Source organism: Cydia strobilella, chromosome 18 (genome assembly GCF_947568885.1).
Source record: "Cydia strobilella chromosome 18, ilCydStro3.1, whole genome shotgun sequence".
Classification (NCBI taxonomy): domain Eukaryota; kingdom Metazoa; phylum Arthropoda; class Insecta; order Lepidoptera; family Tortricidae; genus Cydia; species Cydia strobilella.
In genome coordinates this window covers 417,722-444,970 of record NC_086058.1, presented here as the reverse complement: position 1 = coordinate 444,970, position 27,249 = coordinate 417,722, and the positions used below count along the sequence as shown (strand labels likewise).

The window sequence follows — 27,249 nt, the reverse complement described above, 5'->3', positions numbered from 1 at the left end:
CAGTTATTTGTTATGTATGTTATTTATTTAAAAATACCTATCACAAGGTTTGCATACAACACAATTTTTCTTTATTGTTTATTTATTTAGTAATATAAATTGCTTAATCTCTACGCAGAGCAAATTTCTCCTCTTGAATACCATTAGCTGTGATTATGAGGATATAAATGCTGTCTCCGGTGTAGATGTCTCTCTCCGCCGCACTGATGAACACATCCTTGATAAGAGCCAGAGCTTTTTCCTTAGGCAGGGGTGCTTCAGTTACATTCTGCATGTTCTTCAGACCAATCTGGTTATCAAGCAGGGGCTGCAACTGAGCGCCCGCAGAGCCGCCGGCGCGGTAGTTTGAGCGCTCGCAGTGCCCGATGGGGTCGTAACTGTACACACAACCCTTGCCCTCTCCGTCCAAGCCAGCCAAAACATTAGAGATGTAGTATGGGAAGAACCGTTTGTAGTACAGCATGGTGGAGAGCATCTGCGCGACGGCGGGGGTCGTCATGGGCTTGTTATGTTCCTGCTCGTACATCTGCATGCGCGCCGCGAGCAACCTTGTGAGCGTTAGCGTGTCGCACCAGCAGCCCGTCGCACCCAGCACCGTGCGCGACGACAGCTGGAACAGCTTCTTCTGCTCGCGCGTGTAGATGGAGAAGCCCGTGCTCAGCCGGGTGTCCGCTCCGATCACCGCATAGTCATCGCCGGCGATCGCGACTACGCTGCCGCCGTTGTCGGCGTACGGCTCGAAGCGATGCTGCACGGCGCCGGGTACCGCGTACTCAGGGAAGTTGCCTTGGACGTTCAACATTATTGTTTTAAATTCAAATTTTATCGGGCTATTGAAATGAGTACAAAACTTTGTTTAATTCGATGACATGCACAAATTCACCCAGAAGCAGCTATTGCAAATTTGACATTTAATGCAGTGTTACCATTTACCAAGAAAATAAATTCAATTTGGTTTTTTTTTTCTATTTTGCAATGGTTATAAACATGTCTCAAACATAACTTTTGACATTAGATTTAAAAAAACTTCATTTGTCTATGATTACGTATGATTTGTGGATGACGTGTATGTAGTTTATCGAATAAGCCGACTTTATTCACAAATTAGTAAAAAAATCAAAAAAATGACCTCTCTAATGTCCGTAATTCCTAAATTGTACCAAGAGTACACAAGCAAGACAGCTAAGAAGCTGAAAATCATCGACGCCTACCTACTGTACATTTTCTTGACCGCTGTGATTCAGTTTGTGTACTGCTGCCTAGTCGGCACATTCCCGTTCAATTCCTTCTTGAGCGGCTTCATTTCCACAGTCAGCTCATTCGTGCTCGCCGGTAAGTTCATACGCCATCGCTTTTTAGCATAAACTTAACAAGTTTGTAAGTTAATTACAATCCATCGACTTCACCTAAACCCCATTGTTTTTCTGTTTTCAGTCTGCCTGAGGCTCCAGGTGAATCCCGAAAACAAGGATGAATTCCGAGGACTGAGCGCCGAGCGCGGGTTCGCCGACTTCATATTCGCTCACCTTGTTTTGCACATTGTTGTAGTCAACTTCATAGGTTAAGTTCATTTATAATTAATTTTATATTTAATAAGAAATACATATTATAATTTCTAACACGTATTTATTTTCATCAACACAACTTCAGTAATATAGGGGTAGCTTGTTGGGTACAATTCCTATAGTATAAGCCCCCAGTACACAATGGCTAACGATGGGCCATGCCAAGCCACTGCCATGGGCGACTGTGTGAAAACAGGCCACACTACGCCACGACTTAGCTATTATTCTCTTTAATAGATTACCGGTTGAACTGAAGATGATCGTCAATGTAAACAGGTTTAAAACCAAGCTCAAGACTTTTTTGCTAAGTGGAAAGTATTAAGTAAAACGCAAGCTAGACACTAACTGACTTTATTCGAAATCTACCCGACATATTACAATTGTTGGCATACCCTACACATCCCACCACCAAATCAAGACATAGTATTCATAGAATTAATATTGTACTTAACATAATTTCATGCCAATTTGACCTTAAATGATTTCTTCTATATATAACAATATTTACCCTATATCTCCCTTCCACCATTGGAAGGCAAATCTCATGAAATTATATAGTACCTGACTCATATTACCTTTCTCGTTAGATACTTAGAAAAAAAAACTTTATTCCGTGGACTCCCGTTAAATGTTGTATGTAATTACCTTAATGTACCTTAATAAAGTATGCGTTTGATACGCCGATTCCATAAAATAAGGCTTGTGCCAAATATGTTGACAAAGAGAAAGAGTATTTCTTTAAAAAAATATAAACTAAATATGCATTTTATGTTGTTATTATTCTTATTTTCTTAATTAAACCTTAAGTTCGATTAGACTTCACTACCGTAGCTTTTTTATTAGCCCTACGTTGGGCCCGAATGCTTCGAGCGGAAGTGGCTGCGGACCCCGCGGGGCGGTCGTGATTGTCTTCACCCGGCAACCTGTCAGTGTCTACCGCGTCCCCGTACTCGTAGTCAAACTCGGTATCCGACTCCTCGGCTGACTTGGTGAAGTCAGCAGCGCTACCCTTATTAGTCTCCTCACTAACCCCTGCGGACTCGCCAGCCACCTCCGTCACCGATCCCCCACCGGCGCCATCTGCCTCGCCCGAGTCGGTGTCCGCCGGTAACCTACTCGCGCGCGACAATGAAAACCTAGAAGAATTATTTTCATCCCTTAACGGAATAATTTGGTCTTGGTGCCGCCGCCAAATCGCACCGTTTCCGACGTCCACTTTGTACGATACTGGACCCGTGGTCGCCGTAATCTGGCCCTCAGACCATTTTTCGCCCTTTTTAGTATAATCACGCGCCAGAACTGGCTGCCCCACGTGAAACCGCCGGTACTGGCCGCCGGCCGCCGCGGCCTGCTTGCTCTGCGCGGCGTGCGCCGCGGCCGCGGGGTCGGGGCGCAGCGCGTCGAGGCGCCCGCGCAGCCGCCGCCCGAGTAGTGCCACGGCCGGTGCCACGCCTGTGGTGGCATGCTCACTGTTCCTATATTGGAACAAAAATCTACTTAATGCCTCTATAATGTCTACCCCCTCGATAACTGCCCGTTTGACTGCTTTCTTTACTGTTTTTACCGCATTTTCGGCTTCCCCATTTCCCTGCGGTCTGTATGGCGCCGATGTGGTGTGTCTTATCGAGTTTCTGTTACAATACGTATTAAATTCCTCCGAAGAAAATGGTGGGCCATTATCCGTGACTAATTGAGAGGGCAAGCCAAATCTCGCAAATACCGAACGAAAAGCTTTTATTGTCGCCCCCGCTGTCGTTCCTGACATAGGCAAAACTTCTACCCATTTGGAATGAGCGTCAATAACAATAAGGAAACGTCTATTCGCACAATCAAAAAAATCGGCATGCAATCGCCTCCACGGGTATAAAGGAAACTCCCACGGGTGGAGCGGCGCGTGCGCGGGCGCGTCCCGCACCGCGCGGCACGCGGTACACGCGCGCGCAGTCGCCTCGATGTCCGCATCCATGTTAGGCCAATAAATGTAATTACGAGCTAAGCTTTTCATTTTGTTAATGCCTAGATGACCCGTGTGGATTTCCTTTAATATGCCACTCTGTAGTTTTGTAGGAATCACGATTCTATATTTAAATAAAATACACCCTAAGTCCGCGTATAATTCGTTCTTACGAATAAAGAACGGTTTTTCTTCCTCTCGATTAGGGGATAATGGCCAACCGAACATTATGTATCCTAAAGTCTTACATAACAAGGGATCTTTTTTTGTGTCATTAGCCACATCCTTAAAATTAATTGGCATCGTTTCCAACATATTAAAACACGACGTCTCTGAGGCGGGGCGACGCTCGTGTGATAATGGAAGCCTAGACAGACTGTCCGCCGGGCCGTTGTCCGCGGACCTAACAAATTCAACTTTATAATCATAGCCCGCCAGCCGCGCGGCCCAGCGCTGCAACCGACTGGCAGCCGTCTGTGGAATGCCTTTCTTTTCACCAAAAATATACATAAGCGGTTTGTGATCCGTGCGGAGTAAGAATTGCCTCCCAAACAAATATTGGTGATGCTTAGTCACTCCATAAAATATGGCCAAGGCCTCTTTATCGAGTTGGCTATAGTTCTTCTCCGCGTCGTTGAGCGTGCGCGAGGCGCAGCTGACGGGCCGCTCGCTGCCGTCCGCGTACCGGTGCGCCAAAATCGCGCCGACGCCATACGAACTGCTGTCCACAGATAGCACGAGCTCCCGCCCCTCCTCATAGTGCGCCAAAACGCGATTACTAATCAACATCTTTTTTGCTTTGTTAAAAGCCTGTTCACAATCACTGTTCCATGACCAGTTAACATTTTTTTTTAAAAGTGCATGCAGTGGGTGTAATAAGGTACTAAGATTCGGAATAAATTTCCCGTAATAATTTAAGAGACCTAAAAAACTCTTTAACTGCGTGACGTCAGTAGGCGTCGGTAAACTAGTGATTGCCTCAAGCTTAGTCGGGTCCGGGTGCAAACCGGTTTTATCAATGATAAATCCTAAGTAATGTACTTTTTCTTGAAGAAATTGACATTTTTCCATTTTGACAGTTAACCCCATTTCCTTAAGCCTCTCAAGTACCATCCGGAGGTTGCGGAGGTGTGAATGGCGGTCCGGTCCCGTGACGCAAATATCGTCTAGAAATACAACTGTGCCCGGTACTCCCCGCAAAGTCTCCTCCATTAATTTTTGAAATTTCTCTGGTACACATGAGAGACCATAGGGTGTGCGGCGGTAAGAAAATGTACCTATATGTGTGGTGATTGTAGTGAAACGTTGCGAACTTTCCGTTAAAAGCACTTGCTCGTATGCATGTCTAAGGTCGATTTTTGTGAACTCCTGCCCGTTACTTAAGTTGGCAAATAACTCCTCAATACGCGGTAGAGGGTAATAGTCCCGCTTTAGCTTAGGGTTAATTGTTATTTTATAATCACCGCACAACCTAAGTTCCCCGTTTGTTTTGATGACAGGCACAATGGGAGTTCCAAAATCAGAATGACTCACCCTGTATATGGTACCGTCGCGCTCCAGCCGCGCCAGCTCGCGCTCGACGCCCGCGCGCAGCGCCAGCGGCACCGGCCGCGCCCGCATGTACACACCCTCGCAATCCGTTAGCTCTAACTTGAGAGTTTTTTTACATGTACCTAACTTGTCAGTAAATACTTCTGGGTAATCTTTGCACAATTGCTTCACGAATTGATCCTCCACTATCTGGTTAATTTTTATCTCTCTAATACCGAACGCTTTAAGCCAGTCTCGACCTAGCAGTGGCCTGCCACCGTTTCTGATAACATATAAAGATTGGTTATACACTCTCGTACCTTCAAAGTACACTTCGACAGAGAGGTATCCGAGAGGTTCAATTCGTGAGCCCTGATAACTACGAAACTTTGAATGATCAGTTAACAATTCCTTATTTTTAAAAAATCGTTTATAAAATTGTTCATTAATTGCTGATATTCTACTGCCGGTATCGATTTCCATTTCTACATTTAACCCATCTACTTCCATGTCAACATAATAAGGGTCGTTACCTCGGGATTGCATTTGAATATGGTAAAACTCGTCCTCGGAATTATCACTTAAGTAATGCTGCCGCTTGTCACTATTACGCCGATCACTTTTTGGACACATCACTTTTAAATGTCCGCGTTGATTACACTGATCGCAATTGTAATTAGCAAAACGACACTTATTCGCGCGATGCCGTTTACCGCATCTCCAGCAAGTCGTATCGTCGCCCGTCGAGCTATATGCGCCGCCGCCGCCGCCGCCGGATGCCCTTGCGCCGACGCCGCCGCCGCGCTCTGCACCCCCGGTCGGCCCTCGCGGCCGGGCTCCGCCATGTCGCGCGCGCAGGGCGTGCAGGCCCTCGCCCGCCACGCCGTCGCCGCCGCCGTTCGCACCCGCCGCCGCCGAGCCCCCGCCGGCCCCGCTTAGGGCCGCATGTTTCTCCGCGGCCTCCAGTGCCAGAGCTAGTTCTACTGCTTTTGCGTACTTAATATTTTTCTCCGCAAAAATCCGTGATCTCATGGCCTCACTTGCCAAACCAGAGACGAACTGATCTCGCAACTCCTCCTCTAACCTTCCCGTAAAATTACAATTGACTGCGAGATGTTTAAGACTTTGTAGAAAATCTGTTAGCGTTTCACCAGGTTGTTGCCTCCGTTGTCGATAAACATGGCGCTCGGCGATTTCTGAGCGCTTAGGCTCGAGGTGATCAGAAACCAACTTGACGAGGTCGTCAAATGTTTTTGTCTCTGGGTGGTCAGGAGCACAAAGGTCGCACATTAATGAGTAAGTCGCGTCACCAACCACGGTAATTAACGTCGGCACTTTTAAAGTTTCTTTAATTTCGTTTAGTAAAATAAACTGTTTGACACGTCGTACGTAAGCCGGCCATTGCTTCGAGCTTAGATCGAACGCTTCGATTTTACCGATTGGCATTTTACGACCCGCAAAAAACTTAATGTGCACGACACACAACACTTAAATACTTAAATAATCACTTATATACTCGAAAACGCGTAAATACTCGGTAATTAATTAGAAATCTCGACTGCGCCAGTGGAAAGTATTAAGTAAAACGCAAGCTAGACACTAACTGACTTTATTCGAAATCTACCCGACATATTACAATTGTTGGCATACCCTACACTAAGCAAGTGTTTTTACTCAGTGGGAGAATTTTGTCAGACTACTAATTAAAATTATTTATTGAATTGACATTATATACACTCAAATTAGAATTATTCATATATATACAATATAAATAATAGAATTATTGCGTAATTGACATATTTTGATTTTTTAATTTTTTTTAGTTGTAGTTGTAGGTACAAGTTAAGACTGACATTTTATAATTGTAATTGTTTTTTTTTTTCATTAGTAAATCATTTTTGTTATATTTGAGCAAATTAACGTTTATTCCTTGTATGTTATTGTGTATTTTTTTGTGTTAGCCTAAGTATTTTAATGTATAATTTCCAATGCGATGTTTTATTGCTTGTGAATGAAATAAATGAAATGAAATGAAATGACTCCTTTGAAGTGTCAAAAAAACTGACAATTTCCCAATTGTGCACCACTATAGACAACTGATGGCCAGTCGTCCACCATTGTATACCATTGCCCCCTGTGTGTGTACACAATGGCTTTTTATGTTGGACTATCCTGCCTGCAACTTCATGTGCATGATGATTGATAAGAATTGTCCTATGTCCTTCCCCAAGCCTCAAATTATCTCCATACCAGTTTCATCAAAATTGGTTCAGCACTTTAAGCGTGAAGAGCTAACAGACGGTAACTTTCACATTTATAATATTATTATAGAAGGAATCTCTGTCAAACTTCTTAACTTTTAAATATTCAAATAACTAGTAGTCTACAGGGACCATGCAAGTTGGAGGGTCTGCCATCTTGTGGCCTAAATCGGAAAATTAAACTTGACATTTTTGACACTTTTCTCCAATAAACAAGGGGCTCATTTAAAGAGCAAAGAAATCCCTCTAGTTAGTGTGGCATACTATCATTATTAATTAATCCGGGCGCCTGGCAGCTGTTCAGCGGTGGGTGTGTTACCGCACCTTGGACGTCACCTGGCACTATTTTCCCCCCAATTAAAACGCCTGGCAATGTTATATTCAAATTAAATACATAATAATTAGCTATTATATCACACCAAACTCAGAGCTCCATAAATTGCACACCGTCAATTGATTATACGCCCCTTTGTTGCAATTGTTGCCCATCCACTCCCACACCCACTGCTAACTAGAGGGATTTCGTTTTTCTATAAAATGCAAAGCTATTTCCGTAGCTCTCTGTCTATTAACTCGTTAATTACAATTAGCAAAGATAGATATAACTCCGTAATAGATGGATACAGTCTAAGGAAAAAACGTGCTTCAAAAATCACGAAAATTTGATTCTCGATCAGATGGCGCCACTAGCTTTGGCCTACTCTCGTATAGAGGGCGTTGACGGTTTCGTTTGTTATTTATGATTTTAACGCATATCAGTGAAAGAACATGAGTCAAAATCATATAAAAATAATTAATGCAAAAAAAATCATTTATTCATATTTAAATACATTTTAACGTATTTTTATAAATCTTCATTTTTAGTTTTAAAGTATGTTGATAGATGGCAGTGAATTTACTGTGGTTACAAAATTTACTATGACAGTACCGCTTTATCTTATTATATCCTCTTTGCAATTAGTCATATTTGTAAGTGGTTGAATTATGAAGAGAATTGGGTAGGTAGCAAAAAACCAGTTCATTTGAATTATTTTTATTTCTTTGACTAGTCTTGAATCAATTTTACAATAATTATTCAAACAATATTCCTTAAAGATAATTGTAAATAACAAAACTTCCGTGAGACACAGACATATTAAATATATTAATAACGGGTCACTCACGACCCGACAAGCGTTTTTCGACTTAAAATACGTGAGTGACCCGTTATTAATATATTTAATAATTGTAAATAAATCAAAGGGCTAGCTGTAAATGAATGCCGACAACTTTAAGTACTAAATAATCTAGAATCATAAATCAATCTGCTATTAGACAAACTGAAAGAATTTGGAACATAAATCTTATAAGTAGATAGTCTTTCGAAAACCTAGTTTTTTATGCATATGGGATAGTTAAATTATGTCCAAATGGACTAAAAAAATGTCAAGCATAAAAAGGTGATAAAAGTTAATAACATACATATTTAACTTTAAAACTGGGTTTTATACCGACCAATTTGAAATAATATTACAACATTTTGTAAAATTAATGTAAGATTTGGGAGACCAAGGAGGTCAAATAACTCATTTAATTTTATTGAATTGTGCTCCATATAAAACCCAGAATCAGAGATAGTCTATAATTTAAAAAAAACTGTTAATACTAAAACTATTTAACATGAACATTTAAAACTTTCGCGGTTTAAACACATATTAAATCACATGCGAATAAAATGGCAAGATCGTGTCCCCAACACAGAGGTACTTCGTCGTTGTAAAATGCCTGGCATGGAGGCGCTCTTGATGAAGGGTCAGCTGAGGTGGTGTGGGCATGTTTGGCGTATGAGTGATTGTAGACTACCTAAAGCCGTTTTCTACTCCCAGCTATCAGCTGGTAAACGGAAGCAAGGTGGGCAGCACCTACGTTACAAGGACATGCTTAAGCGTCACCTAACTGCCTGCGGTATACCACCTGACAAATGGGAGGAGTATGCTTCTCAGCGGCCAGAATGGCGTTCTCGTGTTAAGATGAGCGTAAAGAACTTTGAAGACGCTCGTCTCATTGAACTTGATACGAAACGTCAGATACGTAAGTCCCGGCCGAAACCCTCCTATAATTACACTTACAATGATTCTGGTCAGCTTTACTGCCCCACCTGCGATAGAGTCTTTAAAAATAAGTTCGGCTTTGCCAGCCATGTCAGAGCCCACGCTCGTAATTAGCTAGGGTCGCCGTTGCCGATTACGGCATGGAGCTATATAAATCACATTTAGAAACGTTTCTGTTTTGACATTTTGCTGGGACGTCAGTTAGCCGCGACCACGACCAGTGAAACCTGTGTCGAAACGTCGGTAAACAAAGGTAACAAAATAAATTCGCGATAGACCCGTTTCTAAATGTGATTTAATATGTATTTAACATGAAGTCCGAAGAGATGTTAACAATGGTATTGGTTCGGAGCCTCTAACATGGGCCCAGCATTATAAACCACAACAACATGACAACAACATTTAGTTTGACAACTTTGACATGTCAAGGTAAAGCAGTAAGTAGACACTGCACTATCTGCTGCCACATAAAACTTAAATAATTTATACTGGGTGATTTTGGGGCTGCGATCCTGAATGTGAAAAATGTGATAAGACAGTCATACTAAACAAATTTCCCCATGCGACCACATAATCGGGAAATAGTTATTTGTTATACAAGGGTGCAAAGTTGTATTTTCCCGCGAGTGTGGAATTGATACACGAGCAAGCGAAAGGATTCTATAATTGAACCACGAGCGTAGCGAGTGGTTCTAAATTAGAATCCTGAGCGTAGCGAGTGTTTCAACACACGAGAAGTAAAATACATTTGCACCCGTGTGTAACACAAAACTTTTCCCCTCACTATAGCGAGGAAAGTGCAACATTTACAGGCGTTAGATCATCTTCATCACTGGAATCACTAATTTTTTTACGATAATACGATATTATAACAAAAAACTGGAAGTTGTGCATTTTTACGTGTCGGAGCCGGTGAGAAAATTCTTGTTGACAATGTTGACATTTCTGACGATTCGTTTTGAAATTGCATCGACTTAACTTGTGCGTTCGGAATTACATTCAACATCATTTAAAAAAACAAATGTTTCTTATGGAATTTAAGGTTTATGACTTAAAATCATTAAATAAAGCCAAATTTGGTATTTTTTATTAAATTCTCAAATCATTTATTTAATGATAATTAATATCGAAGGAACCATTATTATGAGCGTTTTACGTTTTGTTATCTGTCAAAAGCTACTTAAACACGCTCCATCCAAGGTCAAATTACTTTCCCCACTAGTGGATAAAATGCGTTTTTCCCCGCTTGTTTTAAAGGATAAAAGACGGCTTTCCGAGCTAGGAGCTGAGGGGAAAATAAAAAAACCGGCCAAGTGCTAGTCGGACTCGCGCACCGAGGGTTCCGTACTTTTTAGTATTTGTTGTTATAGCGGCAACAGAAATACATCTGTGAAAATTTAAACTGTCTAGGTATTACCGTTCATGAGATACAGCCTGGTGATAGACAGACAGACGGACAGCGGAGTCTTAGTAATAGGGTCCCGTTTATACCCTTTGGGTACGAAACTTAAAAAATTTAATGGACACCTTGAGGGCCTGAATTAGACGAAACGTATGGGCGCCCAAGGAGTAGGTTTGTTTTTTCACGATTTTCATATTGGTCCCATGGGAAACCTTGTTTATGAAATTATGACCATCTTAATACATTTTTGATATTCGGGATCATGACCCCAAAAACCCAAGTTTAATGGGTAGAAAGAAATGATCAACATTTCATTAATACGGACGCGTATACATTGTCAATATAAAAATACACTCAAAGATTTAGAAAAATAAACTTTCTGCCGCTAAAAGCAACAGGGCCTATTGCCGAAACGCCCGAGTCGTGACGTCACGAACATGACGAACACGTATAAGCAATCTGCATGTTTTCAAATGATTTTTACGCCTAAGACCGTAATCTGTTAAACAAAAGCCATTGTTCCTTTTATGCGAGCGGTCGGCTATTGAGTCTGACAATGGCACGCGCCGTAGCACGCGCTCAGACTCAATGGCACACAATGGCCGACCGCTCGCACAAAAGGAACAATGGCTTTTGTTTAACAGAGATGACCGTCTTAGGCGTAAAAATAATTTAAAAAGATGCAGACTATAGGGGCATTTCACGTCAAGCGGGCAGCAAAAAAATTGTCAGGTTCTGGATTTTGTTCATAGTTGGATTAATTGGACCTATATGTGAACAAAAAAAATTGGCATCATTACTTTTTTAATATATTGCTTCGTTAAAAATTTATACGCATTTGAAAAAACTACAAAATTTGAGGAACGGATTTTTTAAAAATTATTATTGCAATTCTTTCAATGGTTTTAATTATAACTAAATAGTGATTATTTGAGAATATTAGTTGATTTCTTTGAAAATTTATAAAAAAAGTTTTTTTTATCTTTTTTTCATATAACAAACCGGAAGTTAGTATTAAATATCTTTTTTTTTCCAACTTCGCATTTTTTTATATTTTTTATTTTTACACAATAATGTAGCTTATGGTGTACTAATGTCCTATAAAAAAATTTATAATGGCATCTCGATTGGTTTTGAAGGTTCATGAAGTAATTCGAAAGTACTGCGCGACGCTCCGTACTGAGCGGTAGTTCTATGTGGCAGTCTTTAATGGCCAATTACGGGTTTTTTTACTTTTGCGTAACGGAATTAAAGCAATAAACAATATTTCATCGGTTAAGATGTATAAAAGCAAATCATGTCTTATTCAATCGTGCCTTGTAGCGCTATCACTGATCAACCATATCTTGGAACTGAAAACAAAACGTTTATGTTTTAACAAAACGCTAGAGGTAACTTAATAATTATAGCTAGGTTTAGGCGGGGTATGTCACATGCTTAAGATGTCACTTTTGAGTTAGGTCACGTTCTGAGGACGTCACTTTCTGTACGTCACATTCTGAGTTCGTCACATTCTGAGTACGTCACTTTCTGAGAACACCACTTTCTGAGGCCCTCGCTTTCTGAGTTCGTCACTTTCTGAGTACGTCACTTTTATAGCAAAGCAATATTTAAGCGTATACCTGCATTAACAATGGATACCAGCAATCATATTAGCTGTACGGCATAAAAACGGCCGTATGCCGTACAGCTGTTATGATTGCTGGTATCTATTGTTCATGCAGGTATACGCTTTAATCTTACTATGCTATAAAAGTGACGTACTCAGAAAGCGAGGGCTTCAGAAAGTGGCGTTCACAGAAAGTGACGTCCTCAGAAAGTGCCGTTCTCAGAAAGTAACGTACTCAGAATGTGACGAGCTCAGAATGTGACAAACTCAGAATGTGACGTACAGAAAGTGACGTCCTCAGAACGTGACCTAACTCGAAAGTGACTTCTTAAGCATGTGACATACCCCGCCTAAACCTAGCTATAGTTATTAAGTTACCTCTAGCGTTTTCTTAAAACATAAACGTTTTGTTTTCAGTTCTAAGATATGGTTGATCAGTGATAGCGCTACAAGGCACGATTGAATAATACATGATTTGCTTTTATACATCTTAACCGATGAAATATTGTTTATTGCTTTAATTCCGTTACGCAAAAGTAAAAAAACCCGTAATTGGCCATTAAAGACTGCCACATAGAACTACCGCTCAGTACGGAGCGTCGCGCAGTACTTTCGAATTACTTCATGAACCTTCAAAACCAATCGAGATGCCATTATAAAAATTTTTATAGGACATTAGTACACCATAAGCTACATTATTGTGTAAAAATAAAAAATATAAAAAAATGCGAAGTTGGAAAAAAAAAGATATTTAATACTAACTTCCGGTTTGTTATATGATAAAAAGATAAAAAAAACTTTTTTTATAAATTTTCAAAGAAATCAACTAATATTCTCAAATAATCACTATTTAGTTATAATTAAATCCATTGAAAGAATTGCAATAATAATTTTTAAAAAATCCGTTCCTCAAATTTTGTAGTTTTTTCAAATGCGTATAAATTTTTAACGAAGCAATATATTAAAAAAGTAATGATGCCAAATTTTTTAGTTCACATATAGGTCCAATTAATCCAACTATGAACAAAATCCAGAACCTGACAATTTTATTGCTGCCCGCTTGACGTGAAATGCCCCTATAGCGAGATAACGGTTCCGAACTCTTCGTAAACACTACCATAAGTAATATGTGTCGTTTTCAAGCAAAAGGTACCACATTGTCGCTTGCCATAAGTACGCTCTGGCAGGTTTTTCGTATAAAGATACAAGCAATTTTCGTCCTTGTGGTAAGCGACTATGTGGTACCTTTTGGTTGAAAACGTCACATATAATGGCTCAATCACAGAGATCCCCATACAATCACTTCAGGAAGGTCAATGTACTGACAGAGACAGCCTGTAACCGATGGTAGATCTTATTTCAATGGAATAAGGTTTAAAAATGGTAAATTAATTGATCTTTGCGATTGTATATTCAGACTTATCTACTGGGACATTTCGTCGCTATACTTACTCAACCTCATATCTGCAACAATCATTTGATGGAAATGTCGCTTTTCTTTCATTCGGAATATGGGTGTTTTTGTCATCAAATGAGTGTTGCAGATACGAGGTTGAGTAGGTATAGCGGCAATATGTAATTGTGCCATTACATAACTTTAATATAATTTTGTTAAAACTAACTAAAATATCACAAAAGATGAAAAAAGGTCACATACTCTAAAGAGTTTAAAGATAATTATTGTCACCAAGAAAAATCAGCAACGATTTTGATAGCTTACGCGGTGCAAGTGTTATTTTAAACGTCAAACTTGTATGAAATTATGACGTATAAAGAACACTTCCACTGCGTGTGCTATCAAAAATATCAAAATCGTTGCAGAATTGTCTTGGTCTAACTCTATGACTTCGGTACTCAATAAGATGTCGCTAGAGTCAGACCAAGATAAGTTGGTAGCGATTTTGATAGCCCGGACGGTGCGTTATTTTAAACGTCAAACATCTATGAAATGTTAAACATATTAATAACGGGTCACTCACGTATTTTAAGTCGAAAACGTTCGACATGTTTCACTCCGTACCGAGCAGCGTCATCAGGAGGAGGTACGGAGTGAGACATGTCGAGCGTTTTCGACTTAAAATACGTGAGTGACTCGTTATTAATATGTTTAATATGTTCTATGAAATGTGTCGTTATCAAGCAAAAAGGTACCACATTGTCGCTTGCCATAAGTACGCTCTGGCAGATTTTTCGTATAAATATACAAGCAATTTTCGTCCTTATGGTAAACGTTTCGTCCTTTTGATTGCAAACGTCACAAATTATGACGAAGACGAATTATGAAGGTACCACTTTGTCGCTTACCATAAGGACGAAAATTGATACGAAAAACCTGCCAGTGTCCTTATGGCAAGCGACAGTGTGGTACCTTTTGCTTGAAAACGACACATTTCATAGAAGTTTGCCGTTTAAAATAACGCACCGTCTGGGCTATTAAAACCGCTGCCAACTTAGCTTGGTCTGGCTCTACTAAAATAATTTAATTAGAAATCGACCTTATTGATACCGATAGGGTGGTGCCTTTTGAAACATTACATATATCTGGCATCTGGCAGTACCTTCGTGGGTCGCGTTGGAGGTCTCATATTTGTCGTTTTCAACCAAAAGGTACCTACCACATTGTCGCTTGTCGATAAGGTTGATTTGTAATTGAAGTTATATTGAAATAGCGCCTTACTGACAAGCGACAATAAGTACCCTTTTGGTTGAAAATGGCACATATTATAATCATGCATTCTTACTTGGCACACCAACTTCCAACCATGAAATTTGTACTAACATATTTAAAAACCACTTAATTGCTTTAGTAAAGTGCATTTATAAGATTAAAAGTTGGTTTGCCAAATATGAACTTTTCAATGGTTTAATTTTCAAAAGTCAATCATGTAAAAAAATGGCCAGATTGGATATTTAAATCTACTTTCTTGGCAAACAAGCTTTTACAATTACGTTAACATGTTCGGTAACAATGAATATGTGAGGCGTACGTTTAAAATGAGATTGTAAATATTTCGCTACAACATTGTACCATTGGAGTGGCTGAATAAATCAGAAATCATTAATATTAATTTACATAACATTTCAAATAACTTCAATTTAGGGTTTGTGATATTACTTGAAGAGTACATTTTATTCAATGGTTAAGCTTTGTGGCGACCAGTAAATAAAATTCCTACTGATGATTATGTCGCTACAGTATAGTTGAAATCATCAGTTACATTTATGAATATATACTTAGTCACAAGTTTTACAACCCTAATTTGTAAGTAAATAAGAACAAAAAAACTATACTCATCCCTTTTGGATGCTAGTACTGGCGTAAGACAAAGACAGTATGATTCTCTCTCTCTATGTTTGAAATGAGACACTCCCTGGCCAAACTATAGGTAACAATCAAGGCGTAACAATGAGGGCTAACGCGTATGAATTGGCCGCTAGGGGCGCTAGTGTAGATGGTGGTCTTTTCCATAGTTCGAAATGTCAAATGTCACTTGTCACTTCAATGACTGACAGCTGTTCATTAGTCTTTTGGACCACCATCAACAGAGGCGCCAACTGGTGAGCAAAAAAACGATAGCCCTCATTAAGCCCGAGGCCTGAGATACAACTTGTAAGCTATTTGCTAGAATGAGATAACGATATTCATCTCTCATTCTGTGTCTCTACACTAACAAGTGTATCTTAGGCCTAAAGTGAGTTGCAATATTTCACTAACCCCCCTCGTGCACAATGTACAGTCGCCATCAGATATATCGGAGCGGCCGAGGTGCTCAAAAATATCTGAACAAGCACTCTATCGCCTTGACAATAGAGGCGTGTTCAGATATTTGTGAGCGCCTTGGCTGCTCCGATATATCTGATGGCGACTGTACTATTGAGTGCCTCGGCCACTCCAATAGGTCTGTTGGCGACCGAATAGCAATAAAGTCCATCGATGGTACGTATTATATATATATATATATGCAAATTCGTTACATAAATATTTCAAAAGTGCATAGCTGATGATATTTTATAATTCAAACCATCACTTTTTGTAGCGGGATAACATCGAAAGTAAGAAAGAGACGGCGAGTTCCAGCTATTTCCTACTAAGGTACAATGTTCGCGTCATACCGTACGCTTCTGTAGTTAATATAAGTGTGTGTGTGACTCAGCTCTCAGGCGAGGAAGCGGAGGCGGGACGGGAGAGGTAGCGGCGTCTCGCTCGCGCTAGTAGTAATTGTTTGCGTCGTTGTAGGTTAGATTCGCGTTCGGAGGAGTCTTGAGGAAATTCGGTTGTGATGTCCCTGAAAATAATTATAGGAATTTAATTATAGTCATTTTATTTTTATACTTTGATTAGTTTAAACGCTACGACAGTCTCCTTTGGTACTGTTTGGTAATAAAAAATTTGTAACCAGAATTTTGTTGATTGACGGATGGTCAGCTGGCGCAATTGGTAACGCATTGGACCGGCAATCCAAGGATGTGGGTTCGAGTCCCACGTTGACCAGATTTGATCATCGTTGATTTTTTCATTGTGATTGACATCTGTATATCCAATTTATAGATTTTGTAACCAGGTTACAGAATGTTTTTTTTTGTTACGTTTTAGGCCAACCCTTTGGCAACTAAGTTTGTTAGTGAATAAATAGGCCGAAGCGTCATGATCCGCGGATGTCGAAAGTCCGGAGTTTCAAAAGACTCGCTCTCTACGCGCGTCCAAAGTTCATACGCCGAACATACGTAATTAAAAACCCTTCCCTAAGGACCCGTTGCCTAAAACTGTATTCATCATGAATCTAGTATAACTGGATCGGGCATGAGGGGTGGGGGGAAATGACCGAACAGGATAGTCTTATGTATCTTTCAGTAGGAGTAGCAGAGAAAGCGCTATTGTTTGTCCTTGTCACAGTCTCACATTTTTTAATTCCTCACCGTAAATTTAGTACGGTCTATGGTGGGCTACAAATCTACTAGACAAATCATATTGTCGCATTGCGTATATGTTCTGTCCCTCACGGGCGCACGCGTATAGCTCATCTATGTAATGCTAGGTCTATGCGCCAACCACATTTAGCGCACTGATCAACGTCACTCAGCTCTCATTGTTTAATAAAAGTTACAATCTAGTTTTAAATATCTAACTGAAAATTTATTTTGCGAAATGTGACCTGTTTCAGTCGTGTCTAGAATTCCTCAGCAGTCAAGTATGAAGCTTACTGTTCTATCTCCTCATCCTGTACAAGAGGCGGATCCGGTACCGGCGGCCCTGCAGGGTGGCGGGCACGGTGAGCACTGACGAGCAGGCTGTTGTCAGTACAGTGAGGTATTCCCTCTCCTCTAATGGCGGCGGTTGCGGTGGCACAGCACAGCGCGGGCGGGGTACTCACTGTGCAGTCTCTTCCTCGTCGACCGGGGGCGGGGGCGGGGGCGGGGCGGCGGGGGCGGGGGCGGCGGGCTCGCGGGGCGGTGCCGGGGGCGGTGGGGGAGGTGGGGGAGGGGGCAGGCGGCCCTCCAGGATGTTGTCGACGGTGACGTCGGCCGAGCGCGTCGCCGCCAGGTCTGCCAGCAGCGGCGCCAGACCGTAGTGCGGGAACATCGCTTGCACCTGCACACAAACAAATATCTACACTCCCACAGAAACTATTCTTCTACTCGGCGATTTCAATATTTCAATTCAAAATAAGAATTTTTAATACGATCGTATACTTTCCGACTCGACTATAATGAACTCATTATAAAACACTTCAGTGTACTATAATGAATTTCATCAAACACTTATTTCACCACCTGCATATAACAAAACAATATAATAAAAGACTTCAACGAGGCCTTTGGCCTACCAGACCTGCACTTCATCAATTTTTAACTGAAACTTAAGTGAAAAATGTAATAAAAAGCACCTGTCTCGCTAATGCGTCGAGTTGCGCGGGCGCAAGAGGCTCGCGGCGCACGCGCGTCACCTCCACGGAGAAGCTCGGCAGCCACGACACGTAGCGAGACCCTGCAACAATATTTCTTTTATTAAACAACTCTTTAATAGCGGCAACAGAAATACATCTTCTGTGAAAATTTCAACTGTCTAACTATCACGGTTCATGAGATACAGCCTGGTGACAGACAGACGGCTGAGATCTTAGTAATAGGGTCCCGTTTTTACCCTTTGGGTATGGAACCCTAAAAGTAGCATTAAGCCTTGCGATGATGACACGAGAGCCGATCAAATCACCTTATCCTGATCACACCACATTTTTGTCGTACCCTTCCACCAAATTTAATAAAGTTTGATGACGAAACATTCCTTTAGAGACAAAGAATATTCAAAGACAAACTGTCGTCCACCGTTCCGTCGAAAGCCATCATACAACGGCCCTATGTCAGGGACCGGCCCGCTATCCCTTATCGGGGTTTTATAAGGGTATTGCATAAGGCTTAACTCACCATACCCTTTTCCAAACGAAACCCTTTGTTTTGCTTTTAAAAACCCTTATATAAAGCTACCACATTTGAGTAATCGGTAGCCCAAATACCCTTACAAAACCCTTATCATCCGCTCACCAACACCTTGCATATTGCTTTTAAGGGTTAGCCTTATAAAGGGTTTCCCTTTTAGCATATAAGCGTGCTAATTTAAGTCGTCTACGTTGTTCATAAAGCACACATTACTTCGAATCCGAGCAATCGTCGGCGGCGACGGCGGCGTTCTTTGACTAGGCACGTATTTTCTTTCCTTTTCATACACTACCGTAGATATATACTAATCCTGTCTCTTTCACGCAAAGGGAAACCTTTATAAAAAGCGCTTAAAGATAAGGGTAACCCTTATTAAGAGCTAGCCTTATTTTTGGTTAGCTTTTCGGTAAGGGTTAGTCAAAGGTAGGGGTATGAATGGGCTTGCAGTTCAAAAGGGAGTCTTTCAATGTGTTAGCCGTGTTTAAGTGTCGCCCATTGAAAAGGTTTTATCGCGGAAAGGGTTGTCCGGTCCCTGCCCTATGTCCCACCTTCATCTAGTTCCGTCTCCGACCCGCAGTACGAGTAGTCGGCATCAGTGCCAATCTGCGACCCGACACTTGCGACACCTCGGGCGGTTCCGTCACTCACGGCACTCGTGGCACTCATGGCACTTGTTGCACTCATTGCACTCACGACACTAGCTACCGAATGTACCAACAGCAGCGCAGTTACGGACACTACGGTCAGCAACGCGTACACGTCGCCTATCTTCACCATCCACTAATATTTGGTATACTTAATATAATGTATTGTTCGTTCACGGTTGCTTTATTTATAAAATTTGCTTGAAAAAAATACTCGTTTTGTTTGATATTTATTGCGTGTAGGACCTACTTCTCTCAGTGGGTAATATATTGTGCCCAATACAATGGTTTAGACTTTAGACCCTTCACCTTTAGAATACACGTGGGTACTCGTGTAGGTACCTAAGACACTTTTATAAAAGTCAATACGGTTACTTCCTTGAAAAATTGTGTTAGTAGACATTAAATAATGTCAAGCCGCAGTTTTTGATAAACGTTAGGATATTTACGGTCTCTGAACGTTGGCACTATTAAATAAATATGAGCGCCGAATGATTTTATATATATTTTTAAAGCACATTCGGATATCGTAATTTCGTCTGCGGGTGCTCTAGATCTAGTTTTTCCATTGCGATCGGTTCGGGTGGACGGTGAACGGTAATTTTGTGTTTATTTGTGCATTTAATAATACCAAATAAATTCAATACTATGACAAGATTCAGATTATTGACATATTGCGTCAGTCAAATGACTGACAATAAAACAGGTGAGATCGGTCCAGAATCGTATGAAAGAGTTTGTTATTGAGGCATGTGCGTAGACAACATAAAGTTGCTTATTATGTTCTAATACATAGAGACGGTGGCGGGCCAAGGGATGCAAGACCTGGCGAAGGACAGGGCAACCTGGATTTCTTTGGAGGAGGCTTTTACCCGAAGGGGGTCCACACAGATTATTTAATATTAATAATGAATGTATTGCATGCTGTTGACATATTTAAATTATATAATTATTCAAATTTTACTTTATATTCATGATTTTTCAATTGTACGTTTTATTAATTAATATTATTCCAAAATTAATGTAATTGATATCTACTGCTTTTATTAATTAATATTATTCCTAAATTAATATAATTGATATATAGCATGTAAGGTTATAAATCGATATATCTCTTTCACTGCATTCAATCTGTATGGAAATTTAATAAAGCTTTATTCATTCATTCATTTATTCATTATGTTCTAGAGCATAAAGTAAAATCATCTATTACGACCCTTATCAAAATCTGCCATACAAACTGCCAGCCCTGCCGGGCGCCCCCGACCGGCGCGCCCCCGACCGGCGCGCCCCCGACCGGCGCGCCCCCGACCGGCGCGCTCCCGACACAACAGACTATTATTTATAGTTGGTCAAACCAATTTGTCAGTCAGTAACAACCAGGAAAATTATACTCATCCCTTTCTTTTGGGCGCTAGTACTAGTGTAAGACAAAGCTAGTATGATTCTCTGTGTCTATGTTTGAAATGAGACTAAAGTATAGTTTATATATGTAATTTATTTATTTGATTTGTTTTTTCTGCCAAAGTAAATCATCGATCATTCTATGAGAAATGTTCACATCCAGCAGCGTCTGTAAACTCACCAAGGTACCGACTACCGACAAGCATGTCGACTGCCGGGAGAATAATGGTCGGCCGTCGGGGTGGCATTCGTCTGCGGGGAGGTGGCTGATTAGCAGACGACGTGTGGCAGCTACAGTGGTAAGACTGACCGTGGAACTGGAAGAGGTGGTTGACGGGCGCCGGGGGCGGGGGTGCGAGGGCGGGCGCGGGCGCGGGTGCGGGTGCGGGGGTGGGGGGCCGCGCCGCCGCCAGCGCGCGCCGGCACGTCGGGCACGACGCGTCCTGCTGCATCCACTGGCACAAGCACGAGCTGCAAACAAACATCACGCTGAAGGTTATTTATAGAACGTTAATAAAGTATGGTGGTCAGATACGAAACCGACGAGATACAGCGTACATTTTCGTACTTTAAAAGATAAATAATATCTGAACGAAATAAAAAAAAACATGTGAATACCCTTTGCGAGACAGTATTTGAGTGTCCCCGCCTCGCCATTATAATGACAAGGATAAAAATGTAATATGCTCTTGTGGCACGGACGTGGACCGACTGGGACACCATGGATTATGGCACGTAAATTCGGTCGTTGCTCAGACGAAGTCAAAATCACGCTATTTAAAGCATATTGCCAAAGCTTTTACACGTGCCAGTTATGGACTAGGTACACGAGGCGGGCGTATAGTAGCATCAGGGTACAGTATAATGATGCATATCGTATCCTGATGCAAAAGCCTAGATACTGTAGTGCATCAGACATGTTTGCGACGGCCAGAGTACCTGACTTCTTCGCGATTCTCAGAGCAAGAGTAGCCTCCTTTTGGGAAGCTATTAGAAGTTCCAAGAACGAAATTCTGAGGACGATAAGTGAGAACACAAATAGTCATGTTTTTAGGCACTGGCTATCTGTTCATCAGAATGAGAACCGGAAATAACAATATTGAGTATTGAATTATATTTAATACTCAATATTTTTATTTTTATTTTCGTTAGTTTAGCTAGTTTATAGTTAGTTATTAAGAAGTGTATGGGTTTTTTTTTATGCCTGCAATAAAACATTTTATTATTATTATTATTCCTTTATTTATTATTATTATCTTGTCAAAAAAGTGCCGGCCGTTTTTCAAGACATGCGTCGCTTAATGACATAATCCGTCGGTCTCTTGCCACCATCAATGTACCCGCTCTTCTTGACCCGACTGGCATTATCAGAGATGATGGCAAGAGGCCCGATGGGATGTCCTTGGTTCCTTGGAGCTTGGGACGGATGTTGGTGTGGGATGCTACCTGCGTAGACACACTGGCACCGTCCCACCTCCAACGGACTAATGTAAAAGCGAGCGGAGCGGCGGAAAGCGCCGAAATTTTAAAACGTAATTAATATAAGAGCCTCGGTAGAGAGTATCATTTCGTTCCATTTGGAGTTGAAACTCTAGGTCCATGGGGTCCCAGCGCGCACAAGTTGTTTGCAGAAATCGCGAAGCGTCTGGTTGACGTAACTGGTGACCGAAGAGCTGGCGGCTTTCTCGCACAACGTATCAGCATTGCGATACAGCGGAGAAATGCCGCCAGCATCCTTGGTACAATGCCTCAAGGGCCTATTTTAGATTTAAGCTAGTTATTAATTTCGTTTACGTAGTACCACTGTATATATCTTGTATGTAAATAAATGTTTTTATTATTTAATTAGTCTCAAATAAAATCTTCCTATGAAATAATGAAACATACCTTCATCCGATGTCGATAAATGTGGTGCCCTAAACCAAAGCAAATGGCGGAGCCTTGAGATAAAATAAAGAACTTACTTGTGGAACAGATGGTCGCAGGGAAGTTTGCGCGCCTCTTTCATGGGCTCCCAGCAGATGGCGCAATTGTCCTGATTTTTCTCCACCTCCTCCTTGCTCGCCATTGGATAACTGTAACAAACAATATTATAACATTTAAAACCTTCGCGTTTTGAACACATATTAAATCACATTTACATTTAAATTCGCGATAGACCCGATTGTAAATGTGATTTAATAAACAATATTATATTTCAACAAACTTTCTACTCGGTTCCAATTCTACAACTAGGTCTAATAAAATATTAAAATCACTTTACGTGAGCCACGAGCCTCCAATATTTAATGAATTCTCTTTATTTTTCCGGAAATCCATCATCCGATCGTATATGATGTCAACAGCAGTAACGGGACATACTTTAAAGTATATCATTTTAATTCAAACAAAGAAAGTATCTGGATCCAAGGACCTGTACTATCGCCTACCCTGTTCCTTCTGCATATCAATGATATGTTATTAACTAACAATATTCATTGCTATGCGGATGACAGCACTGATGGCGATAGCTTTTATACAGATCGTGCAAACACCCCCTGAGCAGGTGTCGGAGTGCAGGATTTTATTTTATCAAATCGTCTATGTTTGCTCTTTTTGTTAATGACGTTATTATAGATTTTCCATTAGAACATTCTCCGTAGTTCCGCAAGCGGTTAATACCGTCATAATGACCCATTAGTCATAATTAACTACAACATACTCGTAGGCAATGTTTGATGTAATTAGTTAATCATCAAAAATATTTCGTTCATATATTTGCGCTACAATAACCAGTTGTTGAATGTTTCCCTCGGCAAGTGGTATTTTAATTATTGGAGGTTAAATGTCTATTTACTGTTTGCTGTTAATTACAATAAATAAATAAACAATTACTGTAATGAGGCGTTGACGCACTCACCCAACGGAATATTTATTAAAGTTTTGAAAGGATTAATTGTTTTTCAATTTTATAAAATTCTTTAAACCTGTTTAGTTGTTAGAATTAACAACGATAGTATTTACAACAAATATGTTATTAAGATTTGTGTGCTGTTTAAATGAAAAAACCTATAGATTTACAAATTGTTATAATAACCGCTTACTATGCCTACGCCCAGACTAAACTTTACTACGGTATACTACTTTGGGGTATAATTAGGAATTTATTTATTCAAAAAGTATATCAGAATCGTGATAAATAGTTTAGAAGAAGATGAACTTGATGAAGACAAGAATTCAGAGTTAAACACAATCGAATCGCAAGGACAATCGAGATTTTAATAATGAAATTATTTATTTTCCTATTTACGAATGGAACAATAGGTTTTTATTATATAACAATAGAATAAGGTATTTATAGCAAGCATTTATATTACATCAAGCGGTGAGGGCTACGGGAGATCGATGGAGACAAATCACTGGAACTGCAAAACCTAGTAATCCTCAGTAATGAGGGACCGACAAAGAATAGAACACATTATCTGACTTTTTACTCTTTTTAGTCATGTTTTAGGTTCCTCTTTTATAACTCACATACTTTATGACAAATTATTTTTCAATAATTTTCTAGTGTTTTATTTCGTACACGGAGTGAATTGGGGATGAACTGAAAACCAGCCCAGCGCTGTGAGAGCTGGTCTGCCTCATAATAATTGGTCTTACCAAGGCCATCTTAATCGTCACACTATTGTTTCTTAGATTTTTATGTGCTCGTATTTTTTTCTATTCTAATATTTCAACTTAGGTACAGACAGTTTGGTAGAAGTCTTAGTGAAGAAAGTTGCGCAACACATATCAATACAACATACATATTTAGTTGATCACGGTAAGTGGAGTAGATAACATCGTGATGATGATGTCCTCCCAGACGTATCCGTCGACGGCGACATCCTGACATATTAAATAATAAAAAGGGTCTTAACTATTACGTGCATGGGTGCGAGCGTGGCTTCCAAATCCAAATTTAGTTTTGAAAATGCGACAACACAGAACACAGTAGACCTGCCCAGATGCGTTGTATGTGTAATGGTAGGAGGGCTTGGGCCGAGTTATTCGGAGCTGGCGTTTGGCGTCAAGATCTTCAAGTCGGGTGTGTTCAAAGTTATCAAGACCCGTATTGACAGCAGTTCGCCAGTCCGATCTCCGAGATGCAAGCTCCTCCCACGACTCGCATGATATGCCGGTGGCCAAAAGGTGGCGTTTCAAGGCATCCCTGTAGCGCAGGTACTGCCCACCAGCCTTGCGTTTACCTGAGGCTAGCTCAGAGTAAAATACTGTTCTAGGCAGTCTCGATGGTGCCCACACCAACGCAATTGACCTTTTATGAGTAGACATTCCATACCCGGCATGCCCGTTCGACGAAGAACCTCCGGTTCTTCGAGGTAACATCGTATTAGGCTAACGGCCGGACAGATTACTTATCGACCACTGCGGTGTCATGATGAATCTCTGGCTGCGGTCGCAAATAACTACTTATCATCGTGATGAACTTACTTAGAATCGATTACGGATCGATTTGTTATAAAAATAACAGACTGACTGAATATTTATTAATCATTAATTATATCGTTAATAGGCTATTATACTATAGAGTTAAATTAGCTACTCTTTAAAGGTTAAAACGATTTATTGTTATTAAATTAGTAAGAGAGACTCAAGGCCGTCATAAACTATGCTGGGGCCCTTGGGCACTCAAGAATTTGGGGCCCCGTTGGAAAGTAAAGCAAGCGAATTAAGTAAACGAACATTTTTCTACTATGATCTTCTATTTATTATAGGTAATCTAATATACTGTTACTATGTCCTTCGGTGTCCCCTGAGGATGGGGGCCCTGGGCACGGGCCCTGTGTGCCCTTATAGTAAAGACGGTATTGTCGATAAACGGCCGAAATAAATAAATTATAAGTAGGATATGTTTGTGATACCTAGTAGTCATGTGAGCCTGTAGGCGAGTATATCTCCTGTGCCTCCTCAGCCTTGCTTGCAACTGCTGCAATAGATGGCGCAGTTGTAGGAGCAGCACCAGCGACGCCATGCTCAGCAGCACGTTGCTCCACAGCACCTGATAACATTAGGAAAGATTCATAGATTGCGTTAGACGTATCGAGCCGAAGGCGAGGTGTGTGTGGCAACCATCACACCACTACGTGCAGTAATGAAACCCACCAAGTGGATAACATGGCCGCCTCCACGACGAGTGCGGCCGAGTCGCGGCGGAGGTCGAGGAGTCTCAGTATATAACAAGACATCTGCACAGTACTAACGCCCACACTGTTCACTGACAGTTCGTAAACCTTATTACAAAAGCCATAAGGTCCACCGATGGACAGTTAAGAGTGTTGCTGTTAGTACTAGCACCAGGACTAAAATACCTACCATATGTATATGGACCGCTTCTACGACTAGCGCAGCCGAATCGAAGGCGAGGTGTGTGTAGTAGGCAGGGGGCCCTGATGCATCGCAGTCGAGGAGGCGGAGTACGTAGAGGGGCATTACGTGCCCTGTACTAGCACCAGGACTGTGGAAACACGTTGTGATACCTACCATATGTAGCACATGGGCTGCCTCCACGACGAGCGCGGCCGAGTCGAAGGCGAGGTGTGTGTAGTAGGCGGGGGGGCCTGACGCGTCGCAGTCCAAAATGCGGAGTGTGTAGCGGGACATCACGTGCACGGCACCTATTAGGACCAAGATGCACTGCGGAAAAAAGAAGGTTTGTCACTGCTAGCTAGTCGCGATGAACGAGATTTTTCTATGCCGACAGTTTAAACAGCGATCAACTTTTTTATTGAGAGACATAATGTGATGATTGTGACATCTGTCTGTGTCTACCATTTATTTGACTTCCGTCGAAGTCGGTAAGTTTAATCTTATATACCTTTTGCATAACAATATAGAAAATGTAGCGGAAGACTTAACACGCAGGCCGTCAGCAATGTTGCTAGTTGAACGCGAACGTTTTCTTGGCGACGGGCGGCGCTCATATCGCGGTGGCCGCTAGTAATCCTAGAGCTGCCACCGCGACTGCAGTCAGCAATGATGCTAGACTCACCTCGGCCGCCATGAACGCGAAGGTGTCCTTGGCGACGGGCAGCGCCCATATTGCAGCGGCCGCTAACAGTCCGAGGGCTGCTACTGCGACTGCAGTCAGTAATGCTGCTAGACGAGCGTGCGCCCAGCGCGCGGAGTTCGGGGAGGATGATAACTGGAACAGAAAATAAAAATATGTACTGGCTGCGAAATAATCTAGAATTAGCGAAGGAAAAAGATAGAATAAAGGTTTGGGACTTGCAATTTGGCTCACTATAAAGGTCAAGAAACGTCTACAAAGAGTACGTAGAAAAGTGACACTACAGTGCAGCCACTGTAGGCGCAG

General features: G+C 41.2%; 4 protein-coding genes and 1 non-coding gene across 5 annotated transcripts in view; 3 read left to right on the top strand and 2 right to left on the bottom strand.

Annotated features, from left to right (window-relative positions):
- Positions 1-27,249, top strand: part of LOC134749465 (protein VAC14 homolog) — a 429,047-nt gene that overhangs the window by 338,738 nt on the left and 63,060 nt on the right. The gene's annotated exons all lie outside the window — the stretch shown is intronic.
- Positions 7-921, bottom strand: LOC134749770 (proteasome subunit beta type-1). Its single transcript, XM_063684804.1, has one exon. The coding sequence runs from the start codon at positions 800-802 to the stop codon at positions 104-106; it is 699 nt and encodes a 232-aa protein (XP_063540874.1). The 5' UTR covers positions 803-921; the 3' UTR covers positions 7-103.
- Positions 1,048-1,619, top strand: LOC134749771 (dolichyl-diphosphooligosaccharide--protein glycosyltransferase subunit DAD1). Its single transcript, XM_063684805.1, has 2 exons — positions 1,048-1,332; positions 1,435-1,619. Exons 1-2 carry the CDS (start codon positions 1,125-1,127, stop codon positions 1,563-1,565), a joined length of 339 nt encoding a protein of 112 aa, XP_063540875.1. The 5' UTR covers positions 1,048-1,124; the 3' UTR covers positions 1,566-1,619.
- The window catches only part of LOC134749642 (E3 ubiquitin-protein ligase AMFR-like), a 53,805-nt gene continuing 43,117 nt past the window's right edge, over positions 16,562-27,249 (bottom strand). Inside the window, exons 3-10 of the mRNA XM_063684658.1 lie at positions 26,926-27,078; positions 26,418-26,570; positions 25,799-25,935; positions 22,859-22,969; positions 21,205-21,365; positions 18,297-18,397; positions 17,784-18,001; positions 16,562-16,697 (exon numbers count right to left, since the gene is read on the bottom strand). Coding sequence (XP_063540728.1) covers positions 16,562-16,697; positions 17,784-18,001; positions 18,297-18,397; positions 21,205-21,365; positions 22,859-22,969; positions 25,799-25,935; positions 26,418-26,570; positions 26,926-27,078 — 1,170 coding nt within the window. The remainder of the gene's footprint in view (positions 16,698-17,783; positions 18,002-18,296; positions 18,398-21,204; positions 21,366-22,858; positions 22,970-25,798; positions 25,936-26,417; positions 26,571-26,925; positions 27,079-27,249) is intronic.
- Positions 16,832-16,903, top strand: Trnaa-ggc (transfer RNA alanine (anticodon GGC)). The gene has a single exon. It is a non-coding gene; the product is annotated as a tRNA-Ala (tRNA).